At 34.6% G+C, this 21,027-nt stretch overlaps 9 protein-coding genes across 9 annotated transcripts; 2 read left to right on the top strand and 7 right to left on the bottom strand.

Annotated features, from left to right (window-relative positions):
* Positions 1–23: 23 nt before the first annotated feature.
* On the bottom strand, positions 24–5,242 carry TpMuguga_04g02535 (Calcium-activated BK potassium channel alpha subunit family protein; the record flags this gene model as incomplete). Its single annotated transcript, XM_061306187.1, has 19 exons — positions 24–199; positions 230–299; positions 374–495; positions 643–841; positions 1,126–1,226; positions 1,258–1,378; positions 1,428–1,522; positions 1,630–2,048; positions 2,162–2,312; positions 2,373–2,602; positions 2,718–3,046; positions 3,154–3,249; positions 3,419–3,572; positions 3,682–3,795; positions 3,832–3,936; positions 4,124–4,316; positions 4,448–4,665; positions 4,711–4,811; positions 4,965–5,242. The coding sequence occupies 19 exons, from the start codon at positions 5,240–5,242 to the stop codon at positions 176–178; spliced, it is 3,120 nt and encodes a 1,039-aa protein (XP_061161854.1). The 3' UTR covers positions 24–175.
* Positions 5,243–5,780: 538 nt separating this feature from the next.
* TpMuguga_04g02055 (uncharacterized protein) lies at positions 5,781–6,290 on the top strand. Its single transcript, XM_061306123.1, has 2 exons — positions 5,781–6,034; positions 6,063–6,290. The coding sequence occupies exons 1-2, from the start codon at positions 5,979–5,981 to the stop codon at positions 6,274–6,276; spliced, it is 270 nt and encodes an 89-aa protein (XP_061161853.1). The 5' UTR covers positions 5,781–5,978; the 3' UTR covers positions 6,277–6,290.
* Positions 6,291–6,621: 331 nt separating this feature from the next.
* Positions 6,622–10,230, bottom strand: ELAC2 (Beta-lactamase superfamily protein). The gene is made up of 14 exons (XM_061305995.1): positions 9,849–10,230; positions 9,332–9,526; positions 8,993–9,263; positions 8,707–8,850; positions 8,419–8,677; positions 8,323–8,378; positions 8,242–8,283; positions 8,077–8,212; positions 7,802–7,895; positions 7,631–7,754; positions 7,470–7,583; positions 7,307–7,439; positions 7,144–7,277; positions 6,622–7,114 (listed from the first exon to the last, which is right to left on the bottom strand). The coding sequence occupies exons 1-14, from the start codon at positions 9,956–9,958 to the stop codon at positions 6,956–6,958; spliced, it is 1,971 nt and encodes a 656-aa protein (XP_061161162.1). The 5' UTR covers positions 9,959–10,230; the 3' UTR covers positions 6,622–6,955.
* On the top strand, positions 10,153–11,278 carry TpMuguga_04g00415 (uncharacterized protein). The gene is made up of 3 exons (XM_758957.2): positions 10,153–10,439; positions 10,470–10,645; positions 10,778–11,278. Exons 1-3 carry the CDS (start codon positions 10,230–10,232, stop codon positions 11,262–11,264), a joined length of 873 nt encoding a protein of 290 aa, XP_764050.1. The 5' UTR covers positions 10,153–10,229; the 3' UTR covers positions 11,265–11,278.
* Positions 11,279–11,838: 560 nt separating this feature from the next.
* Positions 11,839–14,396, bottom strand: TpMuguga_04g00414 (uncharacterized protein). Its single transcript, XM_758956.2, has one exon. The coding sequence runs from the start codon at positions 14,157–14,159 to the stop codon at positions 11,853–11,855; it is 2,307 nt and encodes a 768-aa protein (XP_764049.1). The 5' UTR covers positions 14,160–14,396; the 3' UTR covers positions 11,839–11,852.
* A 13-nt stretch (positions 14,397–14,409) lies between these two features.
* Positions 14,410–15,465, bottom strand: TpMuguga_04g00413 (putative integral membrane protein). The gene is made up of 2 exons (XM_758955.2): positions 15,184–15,465; positions 14,410–14,886 (listed from the first exon to the last, which is right to left on the bottom strand). Exons 1-2 carry the CDS (start codon positions 15,420–15,422, stop codon positions 14,439–14,441), a joined length of 687 nt encoding a protein of 228 aa, XP_764048.1. The 5' UTR covers positions 15,423–15,465; the 3' UTR covers positions 14,410–14,438.
* Positions 15,466–15,589: 124 nt separating this feature from the next.
* Positions 15,590–17,443, bottom strand: TpMuguga_04g00412 (uncharacterized protein; the record flags this gene model as incomplete). Its single annotated transcript, XM_061305994.1, has 5 exons — positions 15,590–16,003; positions 16,075–16,286; positions 17,111–17,178; positions 17,209–17,302; positions 17,368–17,443. 5 exons carry the CDS (start codon positions 17,441–17,443, stop codon positions 15,614–15,616), a joined length of 840 nt encoding a protein of 279 aa, XP_061161161.1. The 3' UTR covers positions 15,590–15,613.
* A 247-nt stretch (positions 17,444–17,690) lies between these two features.
* On the bottom strand, positions 17,691–18,285 carry TpMuguga_04g00411 (uncharacterized protein; the record flags this gene model as incomplete). Its single annotated transcript, XM_758953.2, has 4 exons — positions 17,691–17,787; positions 18,010–18,062; positions 18,094–18,180; positions 18,250–18,285. The coding sequence occupies 4 exons, from the start codon at positions 18,283–18,285 to the stop codon at positions 17,691–17,693; spliced, it is 273 nt and encodes a 90-aa protein (XP_764046.2).
* Positions 18,286–18,349: 64 nt separating this feature from the next.
* TpMuguga_04g00410 (Protein phosphatase 2C family protein) lies at positions 18,350–20,862 on the bottom strand. Its single transcript, XM_758952.2, has 6 exons — positions 20,353–20,862; positions 19,777–20,129; positions 19,389–19,496; positions 19,162–19,290; positions 18,905–19,064; positions 18,350–18,701 (listed from the first exon to the last, which is right to left on the bottom strand). Exons 1-6 carry the CDS (start codon positions 20,471–20,473, stop codon positions 18,574–18,576), a joined length of 999 nt encoding a protein of 332 aa, XP_764045.1. The 5' UTR covers positions 20,474–20,862; the 3' UTR covers positions 18,350–18,573.
* Positions 20,863–21,027: the final 165 nt, after the last annotated feature.

Raw genomic sequence — 21,027 nt, 5'->3', positions numbered from 1 at the left:
TATTATCACCCTTTAAATTATATTCTCAGTTTAAATTATATTCCCAGTTTAAATTATATTCCCAGTTTAAATTATATTCTCACTGTTTAAATTATATTCTCACTGTTTAAATTATATTCTTACTGTTTAAATTATATTCCCAGTTTAAATTGTATCCTCAGTTCAAATTATATTCTCATTGTTTCGGTATCAAGTAGACCTACGCAATTATGAGCACAGTGTGTAATACCATGTCATCTTCAAGAAGTTCAAAGTCAGGTTCCGGAGAACATATCACGTAATTTTCCATCGATGTTCCTCTAAATTCATTTTAACACCGTTTACAATGACTATGTAAATAATTGACTAGGTAATTAGGCGGCTGATTGGTTACATTCGGAAAAGGCCAATGAGAATGGACTGCATTTCTTGTAAAATGTAATTAAAAACTCCTGCAAAGGTGTACTTCCCAGGGTTCAAATTCAATTCCGATAGCTTAAACAATTCCACTCCTCTCTACAAATATCACATGCAAATCTGTAAATCTAAGCGTAATATAACTAAATCTGACTAACAAGTTTAAAATGAGTAAATCTGACTAAGTTTAAAATGAGTAAATCTGACTAAAATAAGTTGAAAATGTGTGAGAGGTTGGTAGAATACATTTTTGCGTCTTGAGGATGGAATGCTGATTAGGTCCATCATGATGTTGTAGAACATGTAATTCTCACTGGATGAGAACGAGCCGATGATAACGTTGTAAAATAACTCGTCACTTATTATCTGACCCATCGCATACTCCTGCGAATTTATATATATCAACGATGAATCCACACTCTCATTAAACACATTCCATTGTGACCTAACATTCACTCAAATAATTATTCCTTACTAATATTCTCTTAACCATATACTCTTAACTATGTATAATTAACTGTAAAATTGTGTAAAATTAACTATGTAAATTAACTATGTAAATTAACTATGTAAATTAACTATGTAAATTAACTATGTAAATTAACTATAAAATTAACTATAAAATTAACTATAAAATTAACTATAAAATTAACTATAAAATTAACTATGTAAATTAACTATGTAAATTAACTATAAAATTGTGTAAAATTAACTGGGTGCGTCTGTTACCATTTGGAATCATCGAGAAAGGTAACGTTGTTTAAGTTTTGTAGTTCGACAAGTCCAAAGATATTACTAATGCCTTGATAGTTCACTTTTCTAATTGTTTTCTACAAAATCATATTACGTGAGTTAAATTACTAATAGGTTTCTAATTTGTCTGAAGACGACGATTGTGGACAAATCTGCGTTATTGGTTTCTAATTTCAAATCCACGGGATTTGGAGTTATATAGAAAAAAGTCGACAAGTGCAATTCAGCCCTAAATTCATATTATTACCATATTCACCAGGGTAGCTAATGGATAGTACCGTAGGATATCAGTGTATTTCATGAGATCAACCTCAATCACTGCCAAGAATGATTTAAACTGATTCAACACCTCAACGTCAACTTTCTTACTCATCTGAACATCAAATTAGCAATTACATTGTCAACTATAATGTCAATAATAATATAAATAATGTTGTCAATGGTAATATAAATAATATCACAGGGTTGATTGGGAGATACGAAATTGCCTGCGATGATGACGTTGAATTGGTTGATGGAGGAGAAATGAGTTAGGAGTCGAAGTACGAAATCGCTGAATCCAAGAATGGTAACAACTGGTAACTCTTTATTTCTAAAGACCGTTTCCTTGGCGTGAGTTAAATTCTTGACAGTGATTGAAAAGGAAGAATCAAGCACTTCTTCCCTGACACTGGGCTCGGGGGGGATTATTATTGCTGGCTCAATTCTGTAAATTTCATCGGCAGAATTATCATTCTCAGCATCATTTGACTCCTCAGGGTCGTAAGTCAGGGATGATAAGTTACTCGCCGCCTCCTTGTCTATTTCCAAGTCACCGTTTTTTATAAGCTTTAGCAAGATCGTGTTTCTCCTTATTAACGCCGTGTTCTTCGTACTCGTTTGCGATAAATCAGGACACGCTAAACACACGGAATTAGTAAACTATGATCAGTATAGTAGTATAGTTAGTGGGATAGTAGTGTAGATAGTAGTATAGTGGGATAGTGAGATAGTTGGTGTTAAGGGAAGGTACTGTCGAAATCGAGTATGAAGATTCCGGTATCGCCTTTTTTAATGTAATATTCAGCTCCTGTGGGATTGATTTTATAGCTCAGTGGGTCATCAACTGAGATTACGCCAATCAGGATCACGCCGTTCAAATTAAAAAACGTATCACACAGCGACTAAAACATAATTATTATTTATAAATTGAGAGTAAATGATGGAGAGTAAATGATAGAAACTTCGAAAAGAATGCCTTGGCATTCGGTTGGAATTTTATGGAAGCAGACACTTCGTTCAGCGCCACTTAGGTAAGATTGATAAAGTGCTATAGATTTGCTATTTGAATAATTATTCTGCGTATTTCCAATGTTATAATACTGATTCAGGGATAGATTTACAATCAAAGTTACTATCCCCGGACATGTCACACTCTTCGTCACCAACGATAACTTCAAATCATTCAAACTTACTAAAAGTATTATTTGTGTAAAAATGTGTAAAATATGTGTAAATATGTGTAAATATGTGTGTAAATATGTGTAAAATGGTGTAAAATGTGTGTGAATAATTAACTGTGTTCTAACTTTCAACTCCGAATGGGCTTTGGAAGATGGAGTGTGTGATGGGTGAGCAGTATTGTATCATGACATTTTCACTTCTGCAGCCGTATTTCTTAATTCCGATGGTTCTGACAATGGTTTTCATGTCATTTAATCTCAAATCTGAGCCTTTGAAGGAGGATAGAATGAACACGGACGTGGCGAGTTTTGCCTGAATCAAGTCCAATATTCCCAAATGACCGTCAACCTCAATGTCACCTCTCATTATACATAATGATATCGATAAATTATCCGCCTGCTTTATCTGAGTCGTATACACCTCAATGTCATTCGGCGTTAACACTATTATCTTACTAATACACCATCAATCTTACGTATTGTATATACAGTATATTATAGTATTTAGTATAGTATATAGTATGTAGAATAGTACTATGGTATATATTTGAGTGGTTAATACCATTTATCTTTGGTGTAATACATTTTGGAGATGAATTGCGATAATTGTGCAGGATCAACATCGCCAACCACAAGCACAAACTTCTTCAACCCAGCCCTAATACACAAATCACACGCTAATTCCACTCTATTTCTTAATTCCATTGTATTAATTCTATTTACTAATTCTATTTATTAATTCTATTTATTAATTCCATTGTATTAATTCTATTTATTAATTCTATTTCTTAATTCCATTGTATAGATTGAATAGATTGTGTGTGTACCATGAGGTGATATGGCCGGAGAGTATATTTTTGGCTAGGACGATTTCTAAGGTTCTGTTAATGGTTAAAGGGACCCAAATAACCATCCAAAATATATAACAAATTGCACACATCCGAGCCTCCACCGTTAACGGGATCATGTCACCATATCCCACTACACAATAATTTACTCATCAAAATAGTTGTAACCAAAGCTAACAAAGCGTATAATGAGTTAATAGACTTAATATAGTGATTGGTGAGTAAATGGTATGGAGAGTTGCCTGTGGAGAAGGTGATGATTGCGAGATAGAAATAATTTAAGTATTGTGCGAATGAGTGGGAATATTGTGAATTTATTCCAAAGGGATGGCATCCTTGCATTATGAATATTGAACCTGATAATTGTTTGAGTGTGTAGAAATGTGATTTACCAGCGAAAGAGCAAGACATGAAGAATATTCCTAACGAAATTCTGAAAATACACTTAGCCTTTTCCGATCCATCCTTCGTTTGAATTATTCTGTTATTTATCCAAACTACAATACAATTTGAATATAGAGGAAAATATGTAAGTATACAGGGTAAATAACTAAGTATAAACGTTAAAATAGGTAAGTATAAAGGGTAAAATATGTAAGTATAAAGGATAAATAAGTAATTATACGGGGTAAATAACTAAGTGTACGGGTTAAAATAGTTAAAAAATGGTAGTTTAGGGGATACTGAAGAGTTTGATCCAGATGATGAACCCGTGTGTCCAGTAGACTTGAAGATAAGACAAATCAGGGAAGAAAAGCCATTTAGAAATGAGTACTGGCGGGGGTAAAATTAACGAATTTATCCAGAAAATCGGTGAATAAAATATATCCTTCGAATCCTTCGCCTCCAGTATAAACAAACATATCTCAGCCGTAGACTATAACAGCGGTTAATTTAAGCTCACCGAAAATACTGTAGAAATATTGCATACATGTTAACTAAATATGTTAACTACGTATGGGTTAACTAAATAGGAGATAATTGGGTATGGGATAAAAAGTGGAATACGGCAGAGATTGAGAAGAAGTGTAGAGGGTATAGTATTTTGGGGACGAGTGAGTAGTTCCATTTCTCGTTGAATGCGTCTCTTCTCCAGTAAGTTAGTGTGATTAGCCATAAAACAAGTTTTAAAATGTCCCACAGGATTAATGAGACGCCAGCGTTCTTCAACATACACGTCAACGATAATCTCGAATAACTATACCACAACTTTATACGATTATACGCTGAAACATTATTATCACTCAGTTATTATATAGTGTGTAGTATACTGTTGGCGCCGGTATTGAGCGAGTTCTTATGTTTCCTGTGTAATTCACGATCAAGCGCCGCTAACGCCGAGCCCACCGACGGATTCCTCAATGAAGATCTTCTAAACACAATTTACACAATTTTACACATAATTATCACAATTTTACACAATTCACAGAATTAAGATAATTTAACGTAATTAAGCGTAATTAAGATAATTAAGATAATTTTATGGATAATAATGTCAATGTGAATAGTTGGATGGTGTGTTAACTTGTTGAGATTGAGATCGTTGATGATTTTTCTGAATTGCGATTTGATGAGGTTGATGAGGTAAACGCTGCCGAAAAAGACGACAGCGCCGAGTAGTGAGGGTAAAATCTCGACCAGTCTGGTGTCATCTAAAGTTATGTTATTGAGTTGTAAAGTACTGTCAGAGGCTGTGATGACTGTGAGACACAGTGTGGATAAGAAAATCGAGATTAAAACACTGGCCAGCGCGCCCTTTGTCACACATTTATCATTCACTTTATAATTCGTCCCCGTAAACATTTATATATCCACGGCAACAAATTGAATCAATTTTAAGATTTCTCCCTAGAACAGAATTTTAATGTTGACCTGTTTAGCACATATTTCACACATTTTAAGCTTAAAATTGCGAATCGTGACGTTGACTAGACACATTAACAGTAGTAAATTTTACAAAAGTGAAAGTACAAAATTAAGGGAAAATTAGCCCAGTGGTAGACAGTAAAAGTACTAATCGCGTTTAATGAGAAAATTTTTTAAAATTTAACTAAAATATAAGGGAAAAATTAGTAAATTCGGATTAAAAGTAATTAAGGCGATAAATAACGTAAAAGGAGAGAAGGAGTTAGGGAATAATTCAGAAGTAATTGCGGGAAAGACCATGCATCTTTGTGCATATCAAAGGTTAAACTTAAAAAATTATCAGCGTAAAATTCCATGAAAATTTGACTAAAAAAGCGTAAACTGAGGTGTAAACAAGCTTAATTGTTCATATGTCGATGGAAGTTTGGAAGAACTGAAAAAATATTAAAATCTCAAATTTTATTAAATTTAAAATTGATTCCTAGTTATTTAATCATATTTTTCATTTTTCCGTAATTTAAAATCTTATTATTATATTTTCCCAAACACTACACATTTCCATAACATTACTACATTATTCATTATTTTACTCCTAATTTTATATTCCAGAGTTAATTTAGAGTTATATTCTTAATAATTATTCCTTATAAGTGTGTGATTTTGTGGAATTTTAATGTTTTTAGCGAGATTCTGTTTATCTTATAATAAATTTAGGCCCTGGGAGCGATCGTATGTTATAACTTAATATTATCCGTAGGTTACGGAGATTTAACAGGAGGAAGCGGTGGAACTTGATTTCATGGCTTACCAAGGGCACTTACGAGAATTTGAAGTTTAAAAACGGCTGGAAAACAACCTCTCACATTAATCCCCAAGGCTTTAAAACTGAAAGTACCGTTAGGAAAACTGAATTCTGTAACATGGAACTGCTACACCAACAAGACTCGCAATACTATCTCACACAACATTAATGTACCAATATTACACATATCTACAGTACTGAGTACGTAGTTTAGCACATACCATAGCACTGTTTAGACAGTTAATTTCTCTCATTTATGAATTTTCCGATTCTCAGCAATGATTTATTGAGTGAATTATGTGGAAATTTTGAGGTTTTAAAATTTTTGAAATTTGGCCATTTTGGTCTGGACCCAAAAGTGACATTTGGTCCCCGAAAAAATAAAAATTTTTCGACTATTCCGAAAATTAAATTAAATAATTTTAACACTTTTAGCACATCGTTTTAGACATCAAAATGCTTAAAATTGTTATAAAAAAGTGTTTTTAGCTATGTAAAATTTGGGTAATAGGAGGTACCTGGGCACTGTACCATGGTACTTTTAACTACTATTATCCATCTATTAGAGCGAAAATCACTAATAAATACCCTAAAAACAGATAAATCCAGTTAAAATTATTAGTAAATTATTAGGAAATTCGTCCTTTAAAATCACTTTTTAAGCCAACAAATCCTAGCAAGTTCCCCTAAATTAACAAAATAAGCATAAAATTCCCTGTTTATAACCCTAACACTACTAAAATAATCCTATCTAAACATCTACAATACTGCATATTTACTATAATTTCTAGTTATGTGTTTGACATGGCCCTGGGTACCCACTCCTGGTGGCCCTAAATTTACCCCAACTACTTACTAATAAAATAAGTATATGGATTGAGAATATTGTATAATTGTGTGTTGAATTGTTGTAGTGGTATTTTAAGTTTTTGTATGGATTTTAGCGGAATTGTCATGAGATCCAACGCTACTACCACATCAACTCCCAGCCCTTCAACTCTCTCCATCTAACACAAGTTAACTAAATTAATCACACCGTTTGAAATCTTTGACTGAAATGTGTTAGGAATAGAGTTTCCACGTTACACTGAGCAGCAACCTCAATAGCCTGTGACACAGTACTGTGCAGTGTCTTCATCGCGTTCTCAGCATACTCATCCGTAAACGTTGCTAATACAATTTTAACACCAAGATCTCACCCTCGTGGATTAGGAAATTTACGTTCTCACAGTGTTTGATGAGATTGTCACAGGGCTTAGTATCACCGGAGTATACTAAACTCCAAAACTCATAGTCTATCCTTATACCATATGAATCTTCTATATGGTCCACCTAATCAATTTATAGTTAGTTATAGAATACTTTGAAGAATGAGAGTCTCAGAGTTCGCTCAACGGTGAATTGGACAGACTCCTCAGTCAACACCATAAAATCATAGTCCAAGTGGCAAATATTCTCAAATTCCTTTAACCAATACTGTAACAAATTGAGTTATAAAGTTTATCTGAATAGTTAGCTCGTACTCTAATGTTATGAGACGCTATGATTAGCGGTTTTGGGCCTTGAGAATTGAATTTATTACGTAATGATATTAGATGATATAATCCCAAGTGATGATCCGCATGACTATGCGATATAAACACCAGCCTAATCATATTTCAAATCTATTTACAATATTTACACTATTGTGGTACCGTATGGAGGAGATTTTGTCAATGAAATCGTCGAAGGAATTGGAAATAAGTAACATCTGTAACACCGTTCCCTCGCCACAGTCCAGCAATATCGCTACAAAACTCTATGCTCTTAACTATATAATCTTAACTATATACCCCTAGAGGGAGCTATCTTAACTATACTTAACTATGTACCCCGAGAGGGAGCTAATTAACTATATACCCCTAGAGGGAGCTACTTTACTATCTAAGGGAGAGGGAGCTACTTAACTATACAATACTAATGGTGTTACAGTAGTGTTTGTGTAGTTGTAGGAGTATGGCTGAGACGTTACGGTATACGGAGGGTACGGAGCAGCCGGTGCCAAGAAATGTCAGTTTCGGAAACTCCGACTCAATTTCCACTTCAATGGGACTCACATCCCACTCCTACAACAACTGCACATGTCTTAAGTTACCTCCAAATCCGTAGGTAACACACTAGTAACATCAATTCTACTCTAACACATTATTAATTTGGTGTTATTAGTTGTTAATACTTGTTTTGGGGGATGTACTATGAATTTCGTCAACGGTACATGCCCCGTTCCCTGTCCTACAACACATTAATCACACAGTAATCACACTGTACAAACCTGCCAAGTTGGGAATACTAAACAGTTTAGGAATACTAAAGAGTCTGGGATTGTGAAAGAGTTTGGGGAACAATTGATAATGTAGTAAGTTCCGTTTATAGTAAGGAGGTAATGCTATGTATCCCAATTCCTCCATCCTAACACTACAATATACCTCACCACCAATTGTATCAGTAGTAACCGTATTAGAAGTTGCACTGGCATGTGTTTGTAGGTAAAACAGGTACCGTTGACCATTGTTAATACTATGAATAAAGTCCTAAGGTAATAATAATTTATTGGAGTTACGGGTAAAGGGGTGGGATGACTGAGGATGAGAACGTGATTGCCAGGAGTTGGAGCGTCACAGACCTCGTCTGACTTCACCACCGTACCGTCAGACAATGTCACATCCAAACCACTCTTCAACTTTCCATAGTCACTCTTCATCACCTACGAACATGCAATCAGTATTACCACTGAGTATAGTCAAGAGTATATAGTTAGTATATAGTATAGTTAGTAGTATATAGTTAAGAGTATATAGTATATAGTATAGTTAGTATATAGTTAGTATATAGTTAATTGTGGGTACACTGTAGAGAGCTGGAGAATTGGGATTGAAAGTGCCAGGAGTGGTATCAAACTGGATGAAGTAACCAATAAAATTCTCATGCACAGGTGATATCACATTACTGTACACTGTACTATTCTCAGGGGAATCACCAATTGTATGGGATTTAGCAATTGTATGGGAATTAGTAGTGGAATGTGAGAACCCGTAAACGGTTAAAGAGTTACTCTTTACCAGTTCACAAACACTGTTAACATCAGTTTCCACCTCATTTATTGTCACTCTTATACTCCTAATCACATATTAACACTATTTACAGTGTAAACTATTGTGTAGACTACATAATATTCAATAGTTTACAGTTGTTTGAATGTGTTGAGAAGATGAGTGAGAAGAGATTTGAGCGGTTTGGGACCAAAGACAGTAACGTGTTCGGTGTTACAGCCGTCAAGGGATAGGATTAAACTTGGTAAACCATTGAAAGATGAGACACTCAAATGAGTTAAAAATACGTAACGAATCTTACCCAAGCCTAACCTATTCGATATTCTAAACCTAAAACAACAATAAACACAAGTAATTAAGAAGAAATTAGGGCTAAAATAATACTAATTAAGCATAATTAAGGGGTAAATTAAGCATAATTAAGGGGTAAAATGAGGATTTTTAGGGATAATTAAGGGGTAAAATAAGGATTTTTAGAGGTAATTAAAGGATTTTAAGGAGTAAATTAGGGCTAATTAAGGGCTAATTAAGGCTAATTAAGGCTAATTAAGGAGTAAAATAAGGCTAATTAAGACCAAATTTAGGATAATTTAGGATAATTAAGGGGTAAGATGATGATAATTAAGGAGTGAGAAGAGGTGAGATTGTTTACCTTTGTGAGTTTTCTCCGCAATTGAAGATGAAGTAAGAACCTTCAGAGAAAATTTGAACTGAAGGAGGGACAACAAACTCATTCCAGCCAATTATTTGCACATAACTCATCACTCCAAATTCTTAACATTTCAAATTTTGACACATTATTCTACAAATTTTACACTATTCTGCAAATTTGACGCTATAATACAAATTATCATAAATTTAATATTATTTTACAATAATTTAAGGATTTAAATGGAGTAATTAGGGAATGTGTATTGGGATTCCTGTGGAATCTTATTATACACTTTAAATGTATAAAATAATCAAATAACAATTTAACCTTAAAATAGTAAAAAATAAAATAATTAAGGGTGAAATGTGTAAAATAATGTGAATGGAGGGTCTTCAGGAGGTTTGTGATATGATCGAGTCTGTGGTTGAGCCAGAATGGTCAAAACTGAGCTCTGTAACTTCCCAGGCCTGGGAAGACGAATTTAACCAATATTTAACCTCAATTTTAGAAGAAAATAAGCAAAAATCGGTTAAAACTAGGAGTACAGCCCAGAAATCCAAGTCGAAATCCACCAAATCAAAGCCTAAAAAGGTAAAAATATTAACTAAAATAACATTTTAGAGCTCTGGAATTAGCATAGGAGGCCTGACTGAGGATGAACAATTTAAGCTCTCCTGTGATCTTTTTACACTTTTAGAAGGCATCTGGCTCGAAGGAAAGAAGAGAATCAAAGCCATTCAACAAACCAAATTATCACAACCCTTAGACCTCAACGATATTCTCCTCTACTCCAACAGGTATTCCCACACCATTCCCCTCAACCACTACTCTAATATTAACCTTACACACTGTACACACTGTAAATAGTGTAAATACTATAAACAGAGTAAATAGTGTAAATAGTGTAAACAGTGTGAATAATTGTTTAGATTGCGTAGTACGACGTTTAGTCCTCCGGAGAATATGAACATTGATGATCCTACGAGGCATTATGGAATTTTTCCTCAGTATCACTTTTTAGGCGTTCCAAACACTACGCAAATGCATTCCTCTATGTTGTTTGCGCATGCTAAAATGGAAAACCAGTGTGCACCGCCAGAAATATCATTTGAACCTGTGACTGAGGACATATTACAAATGAGAATAATATGTGAAAATGAAAATGCGGTAATCCATTTCCAGACCTCAAGGGAGTCTAACGTGCCCTGTCCTAGGACTGGGAATTACCTAACCTTTAAAACAGACCCTGCGGAATATGATAAAGGTAAAAGTTACAAGTTTAAGAAGGATTGTAATCCCTTTACAGTCCATGCCTGGACCACATGTGACGGCTTTAAACAGTCGAACGTTATAGAAGTTAAATACGGCACAGATACCAAAGATACCAAGGAACACTCCGGACTAATGCTCACATAATCTTATAACATTTCTTATAGTATTTAGTATAGTATAGTATTAGTACTACTATACTGTAGTATATATACAATGTATAGTGTGTATAGTATAGTATTATATATAGTATTAGTATAGTAGTATAGTTATGGTTTGGTGTTTTTGGGTAGTAAATTGGGTGTATATAACACAGGGTATAATACAATTCAAAGGCTTTTAATATACAATTTACAGTATTAAACAGTATGAAGTGTTATCTTACTGTATAGTAATACTATATGGTATACTCTAACTACTATACAAATACAATATATACTATAGTATATATAGTATAGTATTATATATAGTATTATTACAGTAGTATTATATGTGTCTGGGTTTAAGGGTAGTAAATTAGGTGTATATAACATAGTATAATGACTCTATTATACATATTTAAGCTTATTACAACAGTATTAAATAGTAACAGTTGGTATATAGCACTGGAATCAGTGTTATCTAACTGTATACCTAAGTATATAATATACACTACTATACTCCTACTACTATACATATACATATATACAAATAGTATATAATACATAGTATAGTGAGTATAGTAAGTATAGTATATTAAGAGTATGTATTAGCGAGTGTGACGAGTTTATGTGCAGTATCATCGTTTAAGTGTGATTGATATATTTTAGCCAAGTGTGTGTAAATTCTTTTTAGTACTAATTTCAAATTAGTAGTCTCAAGTTTACTAAATTCATCTCCAAGCTGTGGTACCAACTCCACTACACCATCCGCAAATATCACCGCCTTCACATTATACAAAAACTTTTCATCGAGTTCCACATTATCTAAACTGTGTTCAGAAGGGTGTGACAGTTTCCCGCCCAGTGCTGTGATCACCTGTGGTATCGCGTGACTGACAATGGAGTCGATGGCATTTTCCCTCAACTCTTCCAACAGTTGTTTAAACGATTTCTCAACCAATGGTGACTGAATTGAACCTAACAACTGTGAGTAAGCGTTTAGTAAAAAAATGTCACCAGAGTTCCCGGGTGTGGTGCGTGAGTTAGAGACACGTTGGCACCAGTTGATGACAGGGTTAATTGTCATTTCAAGGATGGTAATGAGGTCATTGGAGACAGAATATTCAAGCTGAATTGAGACAATTTCACTCAGAAAATTAGCGATTAGACGTAAAATTTCCTCCTCAGAGCCCGTGTAATCTTCAGTAGACAGTGGCACCGTTATACTCTTTTGTAACTTTAACATTATCAACTCATTCCACTCATTACACATACGATCAATACTTTTCAATACAGGGGATTCTCTTGGTACAGGGGACTCACCTTCTAAGGGGTTTACAGTGGGTACAGGGTTTACACTTTCTAAGGGGTATACAGTGGTGTCACGGGGGTACTCCGTAGGGTTTTGGGTGACCTCAAATGAGTTTACAGAAGATGAAAGAGAGTTGGAAATTTGTAGATACGGCGGTGTTAATATGTTTGAAATCTTATTATAGTAGAAGTGACTTATCTGTATCGCCGTATACAACTCAATTATCTCATTGACTCCCCGGACTACTACGTCAACACTATCCCTACAATCCAGAGTATCCCTACCATCCAGAGTATCCCCAATATCATGAGTATGAGTTATTAGGGAGTGTAGTTTATGTTCTAGAAGAGGTACGAGAGTTTCGGTGACTTTGTGTATGTAATTTTCCGCTGTGGGAGCCTGGCACTGTTGGTGTGTGTTGTACAAATCCAAGTCGCAGTTGTTGTAGAGTGCGATGACACTTGATTTAACGAGTGAAATGACCAGTTGTAAGTTCATAAACACGTCGTAAACGGCGTTGTTGTCCCTGTTTCTAGGGTTTGAAATGATATACTTCAACAGCGCCGAATACCGTTTTTGCGCTAAATTTGATAAAAACCCAAGACTACACAGGAGGAATTCGCGTAGTTTACGAGGATCTAGCACTAATATCCTCAATAATCTTATCCCAAGCTTCTCCGTTACGGTGCCACTATCCACACTATCCACACTATTCCCATAATTTACACTATTTCCATAATCAACACAATTCGCATAATTAAGAGAATTTGGATAATTAACACAATTAGAATAATTGAGGGAAACTTCGAAGAGTGATGTGATGTTAAGGGTATCTTGTGTGTGTGGGAGATTGATGAGTGGTTCATGTATGACGCCAGAGTCGGAGTTTAATCTGTCAGACAATAACGTAATCCTTTCCATCTCCTTACACAAAATCTCATAACATAACTCGGTCACCTTTTCTAAACTATGATTTACTCCCCGTAACGCTTCACATAATGTGTTACCAGTTGTGTCAGTGTGGTGTGACAGTAATTTGTTACAAAAGTGTTTGGATAATTTGAGTTGTTCTGAGGCTGTGATAAGGTGTAGAATTTCCTCTAGCGACGCCGTGTCCAGCGTGACAGGGCGAGAAATATCAACTTTACTCCCAGGACTCAGGTGTAACTTGAGAGTTTCTACAGACTTTAACCTGAGATAATTATCATTCAACGCAGTTTCTATCCGTGACAAACGCGTAAAATCGTCAGAAGATTCGATTTTTCGCGTGAGTTCCCTTGTGTTATTCAGTTTTTCAGTTAGATTTGCATAGTTTGAGAGTAGTAAACTCATCTCAGATACAACTGGCCTTAAGACACTTAGCGCCAGTTTTAGCCTCGATATCACACGAGCCAAATTATCAACCCTAACATCCTCAAACACATTTTCAACATTTTCAACATTATTAAAATTAATATTATTAAAATTGGTTTGATGGAGTTTGTGAGAAGTTAGTGTGATTGGAGGAAACAAGTGGTTAGATTCCTTGGAGTTTTTTAAAACCTTGAGAATTCGCTCCCTTTTATCCGACAAATCGCAAAGCTCCATCATATCCAACTTTTTAACAAATTATTTTAACATTATTAATATATTAACATTGTTGATATATTAAGATTAACATTTTAAAAGATTAAAATTTAAATTATTGTTGTGTTGAGAGATTAAATATTTTATGAATTTTAGGTAAAAATTGAAATTTGTGAAATAATGTGTGATTCCACAAATTCCACATTATATATACAAATTTAACTCCGAATTTCGCTAAATAATTCACCAAATTACTATATAAATATATAAAATATATAAAATGAAAAAATTAATTAGTAAATATTATGCGGGAGGGTAAGGTGAGGGGAGAAGTTGTCTTCTGGGAATTTGCATGGGATTTTGTAGTATGAACTGGTGTCCCTGCTGTAGCAAATCATCGTAGCAGCGTTTCTTGCACTCGAGTTCGAGCCAGCGGCACTCCTTACAGCGTCCCTTGGGGTACTGGAAGGGTAAGCTCCCATGCCACGTGAAGTCCTTAGTCCTGTTATTAGTGAACTCGAACGTTGGTAATTCGGGACTTGGGTGACGGTCGTAAATGTGTAACTTATGCCTGACATAGCAGTAGTAGACGTAGTAAAGCAGGAGTGACAGCACGGCCTTCATAATCAGTGATTGCTTCCGCTCAAACTCTGTGAAACACATGAGACTAGGCCTGCCCTCAGCAGGAGTACGCAGTAAATGCACCTTCCTACTATTCAACATCGTAAAAAAACCGCCGATGTCCATGTACCTACAGTTGTATATAGTTTAGTACGAGGTAATTAGGGAGTATTAGGGAGTATTAGGGGTAATTAGGGAGTATTTGGAGGGTATTAGGGAGTAATTAGGGGTAAATTAGGGAGTATTTGGGGAGTAATCTGGGTGAAAATGAGAGAGGAAAAAAGAGCAGCAAGAAAAAAAATTTCGCTCTCGGACCAGTCTACTCCATTGACTGGTCCTCGAGCCTCCCTAACCCCTTCCTTATAGTATAGTATTATACTATAGTATAGTATAGAATAGAATAATTAACAGCTGTGTAAATGATTACCTGTATAATTTATCGAGAAGAGTTTCTTTATCTCGTTTGATGACTCGGATGATGTTTGGGTTATCGAAGATTCGGCAGGATTTTAAACCTTCGGAGTATGAACTCACTGAACCGTCCAGTGATAAATTCTCCAAAGGCCTGGCTGTTCTACTGTATAATCCCTCACTCACCGGTACACCGGGATGAGACTGAGTTGAAAACAGTCTCAGACCCGATCCTTTAACAATTTTTAGTCTCATTTATTAAATTATTTATATTCAACTAAAATTCTTTCAATTTCCCCATCACACTTACACAATACTCTTTTTTACACTATTCACATTTTTACTCTATTTACTCAATTTTTACACTATTAACAAATTTCTATACTATTAAAATAATTAAAGTGTGATAGTGTGAATGATAATGAGGATAATATTAATGGTTGGAATCAGATGAGATCGGTGAGATCGAGGGTTTTAATGGAATCTTGTGATGATTTTAAGGCGTTGATAGTTTGAGTTAAGGAATCTTTGAGAAAAGATTTAAGTTTATTTTCCTTCATGAAATTGTCAACCACTTCTTCCACCAAATCTGCGTCACTGAATTTACACGTCAAATACTCCCCCTCATCAAGTCCAATATTCAATCTGTACTCTCTCACACCCGATTTTTCCCCTACTGTGTCTACTATATTACACAGTTTTACGGGTTTACCCGAGTTAACAGATTCCACGGTAGATTCAGTTGATCGAGTGGTATGGTGTGTGAATTCAGTTTGCGTAGATAGTGTCTTGTTATTTCCTTCCAAGTGTACTGTTATCATATACCTCCAGCCCTCCTAACAATATATTATACAGTTATATACTTAATTATACAGTTAATTATTTAGTTAACTGTGTAGGTTAGTACTGTGAGTGATTTCAGTGTGAGTTGGTTGTGTTTGGTTGTGAGTGTGGATGAGTTTTGAAGGATGTTGTTGTGCCATTCGGTGAGTATTACTCTGTACTGTAACTGTTCAAAGTTACAGCTGTAGTAGTCACTCACCTCAGAAGGACTCAACACACACCTGAAACTCACCAACACACCGTCAGACCTCGGCTCCACAAGTATCTCCAAACCTTCTAAACATGATTATAGTATTAAGTATTTTGTTAAGTTGTTAAGTGGTTAAGTGTGTATTTGAGGGTTTGGGTAGGTTTTCCGGGTGGGTTGTCCAGGCCATGTCAAGCAAATAACTATATAGTATACTAAATATATGGTATTGTAGATGTTTAGATAATAGTTTTAAGAGTATTCTAGGGGTATAATTAAGGAATTTTATATTTATTTTGTAAATTTGAGGGGAGGTTCTAGTTTTTAATAGGTTAAAAAGTTGTTTTATGGAACTCAATTTAGGATAATTTATCTATTTTAAAGTTAAATTAGTGTTAATTAAGGGTAATAATTAGAAATTTTCGCTCTAATAGAGAGATAAGATTAGTTAATAGTAGTATAGTACAGTGCTGGAGTACACAGTAAAACCCTAATTTTCTATACTAATTAACAACTTTTAGAACTAATTTTAAGTAGTTTTATGACTAAAATGATGTGCTAAATATGTTAGGATTAATTAATTTAATTTTCTGAATAGTCGAAAAATTTTCATTTTTTTTCAAAACCCAAATGTCACTTTTGGGTCCAGACCAAAATGGCCAAATTTCGAAAATTTTAAAAATTCCAAATTTCCACATAATTCAACAGATTTAACCTCTCTTAACACCAGAAAATTCATAAATAAGAGAAATTAACTAACTACACAGTGCTATGGTATGTGCTAAACTATCTGCTTAGTACTATGGGTATGTGCTTGAAATGGCCTGGAAAACCCACCTAGGGTACCTACATAATACTATACATAATACTACACATAATACTATACGTAACTACAGTAAATGTATGGTATTACTGTGTGTAAACTGAGAGGATTGAGTAGAATTGGTAGACTCTGTAGTTAGTGTGTTGGGTGTGACTGATCTGAAGGAGAATAATGTGTAAATTCGTTACTTGATTCCGTATTTAATGCTTTGCCTTAGTTTATTATTTTCTATTATTAAGTTATGGTTCACCCTCTGCAAATTATGCAATTTCATCAGACAATCTAAACATCATTTAACTTATGCAGAATTAGTAACTGAGTAACTAAGTAACCGGGTAGAAAGTTACTTGATTTATAGTTTGATAGTGAGGAGTTCAAGTGTTTTAACTCCTTAGGAGTTAAATTATACACGTCCAAACTCATTCCCACCGTAACACTATTAATCAGTGGTAACACTCAGTAAACAGTTTTGACACTTAGTAAAGAGTGGTAACACTTAGTAAAGAGTTGGTAATGGGAGGAAATTAGTTGATTTGGTGTGAGAGGTGAATTCGTTCATTAATGAGTGAGATTAGTGAGTTAGCTTTAGATTCAAGTTTTTGGGATAATTTTCTATTACTGTCACTTTCCCTAGCCTATCACACACTAAAAGAATTGTTTCATTACCTTCTCACGCAGAAGTTCTAATACAAATTAATAAATTTTTATTACCTGTGCTCTTTTTTAATTCCGTTAATTTCCTCTTCAAGTCGCGAACTCCAAACGATCTAAACATTACAAATTCAACTAATTTAGCACTAAATAGTAAGTAAATTAGTACTAAATTATGAGTAAATAAGGGTAAAATGTGTGTAAAAGTGTGTAAATAGTGAGGAAATGTGTAAATGTGTAAATGTGTAAATGTGTAAATGTGTAAATGTGTAAATGTGTAAATGTGTAAATGTGTAAATGTGTAAATGTGTAAATGTGTAAAACAGGGTGAAAATTACGGTATGGAGTAGTTGATGTTGATTGGTATGGGTTCTGAGGATTGCCAGATGTCCTGAAAATCAGTAGAATAATAAAATTATTACTTGAAAGTCTAGAGGATAAAGCGCTAAACTACTCGGCGTAAATTTTAATCTGCTCTTCACACAAGTTATCTCCTCAATTCTCAAGCTCTACACATGTTCAAAGTGTGTAATACGTAACTAATGTAAAATAATTTATATAATGAATAAATTTATTACAATTAATAATAGAGCGAAAATTTGACGAAATTTCATAATTTGCGAAAGATTCTCAATAAACTACCACACACCAAATTAACTAATTAATATAAATAATAAATTGATGTAAATAATAAATTAATGTAAATTTAGTGGAAGAGAATAATATTACAATTTTTTCAGCTGGAATGTTACTTTCAGGTTTTTCACCGGAATACTACATAGAAACTGTGTTATACTGCGTAATGTGATTGCGTAACGTTGGACAGTGTAATGAAGTGTAATGTGTTAGACAGTGTAATGTGTTAGACAGTGTAATGCGTTAGACAGTGTAATGAAGTGTGATTAGAGTTGGTGTGAGATGTTGTTGAGGTTGAGGAAGACTGCGACTGCTGTGATGTTATCTGCGTTTTTAGACCTTGATCTCTGCTTCGACAAGGCCTTTTCAATCAATACCCTCGTTGGGTTCTGATCTAATCACAATCAAATACTATTACTATACTCTTAACTATATACCCCTAGAGGGAGCTAATAATATACCCCGAGAGGGAGCTAATTAACTATACTATACTAAATACCCCTAGAGGGAGCTACTTAGAGAAGAGGGAGCTAAATAACTATATAATGCTATAGTAAATACTATACTATACTAAATACTGTAAGGGGTGTGTGATACGGTGAAAATGAGCTTTGAGAAGAGTTTTGAATGCTTCTTCGGATGACATGATATCCCAGAGTCCGTCGGAAGCCAGTAATAAACACTTGTGAGTGTCGTTTCTCTCAAAAACTGTTATGTCCGGGGTACTACTCAAACCGTACCTCTTCAAGTCCTTACCCTATTGTTACAGTCTTATTACCATTATTACTATATTACTATATAATATTACTATATACTATTAAGATGGTATATAGCTGGTGTAGTGTGTAGATTACGCCGAAGGCTCTGGAGTATTGTAGTTGCATGGGTTGATCCCCGCGGGCTTTTCTCATGGTGAAGTCACCGCCCCTCAAAAACGGATTATTCGAATGACTACACAAAAACTCAACCGAACCTCCCGAAGCCTATGTTAATACTATTTACCAATCATACCACTACTATATCTAAGATACCTAAAGTAGGTATAGTAAATAGGATAGGTAGGATAAGTATGTGGAGATACGATGATTCTCATTTTCTCTTCGGGGTTATTTGGTTTATGATCAATGGTCAGGAATTTCGATGTTAATCTTTCCCCAGACTCATAACATGCCGCAACTCTACTGTCTCCCTAACACATCATACAATACTATAACCATAATAACTATACCCTTAAATACCCTTAGCTACTTAACTATATACCCCCAGAGGGAGCTAACATAATATATAGGGAGAGAGAGCTAATTAACTATATACCCCAAGAGGGAGCTAACATAATATATAGGGAGAGAGAGCTATCTTATTATATACCCCTAGAGGGAGCTAATTAACTATCGAAGGGAGAGGGAGCTAATTAACTACGTAGATAACTATTAACTACTGTAATGATGTAAGACTGTGTGAGAAGTTACGAGATGTGCAATGACGATGTAGTTGTTGATAATGAGAACGGTAACGCTTGTGGTTGATGCGTAGTCTTGTAGGTGTTTGGAGCAGAGTGCGAGTAACTCCTCGTCGGCGCTTTTGTACATGTTGAAAACGGCTTCTGAGGCTCTGGCGGGGATATCCCCGCCAGTGTCCAGCGCAGCCATGAGATTATCCCAGGCTGGAGACTCAGTCAGGTGTCTGATAATAATCCTCTGAATAGTGTCAGAGGAGAAGTGACCCACAGTACCATCAAACACACCGAAAAATGAGATCTTATGCCTATCATTTCCGAGATTCGGAACTATCAAAAAACGGTCCTCCTGACTCTTACGATTTCCTACACAATTATTAGCGTAAATTAGAGGTAAATAAGGTGATTTAGAGGTAAAAGGTGATTAGGGGTAAAAAAGGTGATTTGGGGGTAAAGGGGAGGAAAATTCGGAAAGTTCAGAAAAATTCCGAAATTACGAAAAATTCCCCAAAATTCCGGAAAATTAAGATAAAAATAAATTAATCGAAATAACTGAAATTAAGGGGAGAATGTGTAGTTTTGGGGGTACCGATGTCGGTATGTGCTGAGACTGCGAAGAATCCGAAATCTTCGAAATCGATGGGATTAATGAGTTGAATTATAGGCTCAATTATTGAAGTCTGCGAGCTCGAATTCGATGAAAACGACATTATCTTACAAGAAAATTAAACCAACAAATTATCACAATTTAATTATTCCACAGAAATTTAATTATCCTACAGAAATTAAATTATTCTACAGAAATTAAATTATTCTACAGAAATTAAATTATTCTACAGAAATTAAATTATTCTACAGAAATTAAATTAATTTAGAGAAATTGGATTAATTTACAGAAATTGGATTAATTTAGAGAAGTTTGATTAATTTAGAGAAAATTTGGGGAACAAAAATATTTTACAGAATTTGGTAAATTTGGGTTAATATTGAGGAATACTGTGGAATTTGGCGAAGTGTATAATTTACAACAGAAAATTGACAAAATTACTTACAACAGAAAATTAACAAAATTATTTACAGAGAGAATTAACAAAATTATTTACAACAGAAAATTAACAAAATTATTTACAACAGAGAATTGACAAAATTAACAATTGTAGAGTGAAATATTTATCTTAATTTCAGATAAATAACAAAACGGTTAATGATTCCTTAATTTCTCAGATCAACGTCACCCCATCCCTAACCGCTAAATCTAGAGAAA

The sequence above is a fragment of the Theileria parva genome, assembly GCF_000165365.1.
Source record: "Theileria parva strain Muguga chromosome 4 map unlocalized ctg_529, whole genome shotgun sequence".
Lineage (NCBI taxonomy): Eukaryota > Apicomplexa > Aconoidasida > Piroplasmida > Theileriidae > Theileria > Theileria parva.
The sequence above is the reverse complement of the archived record's forward strand: the minus strand, read 5'-3'. Positions and strand labels throughout refer to the sequence as shown.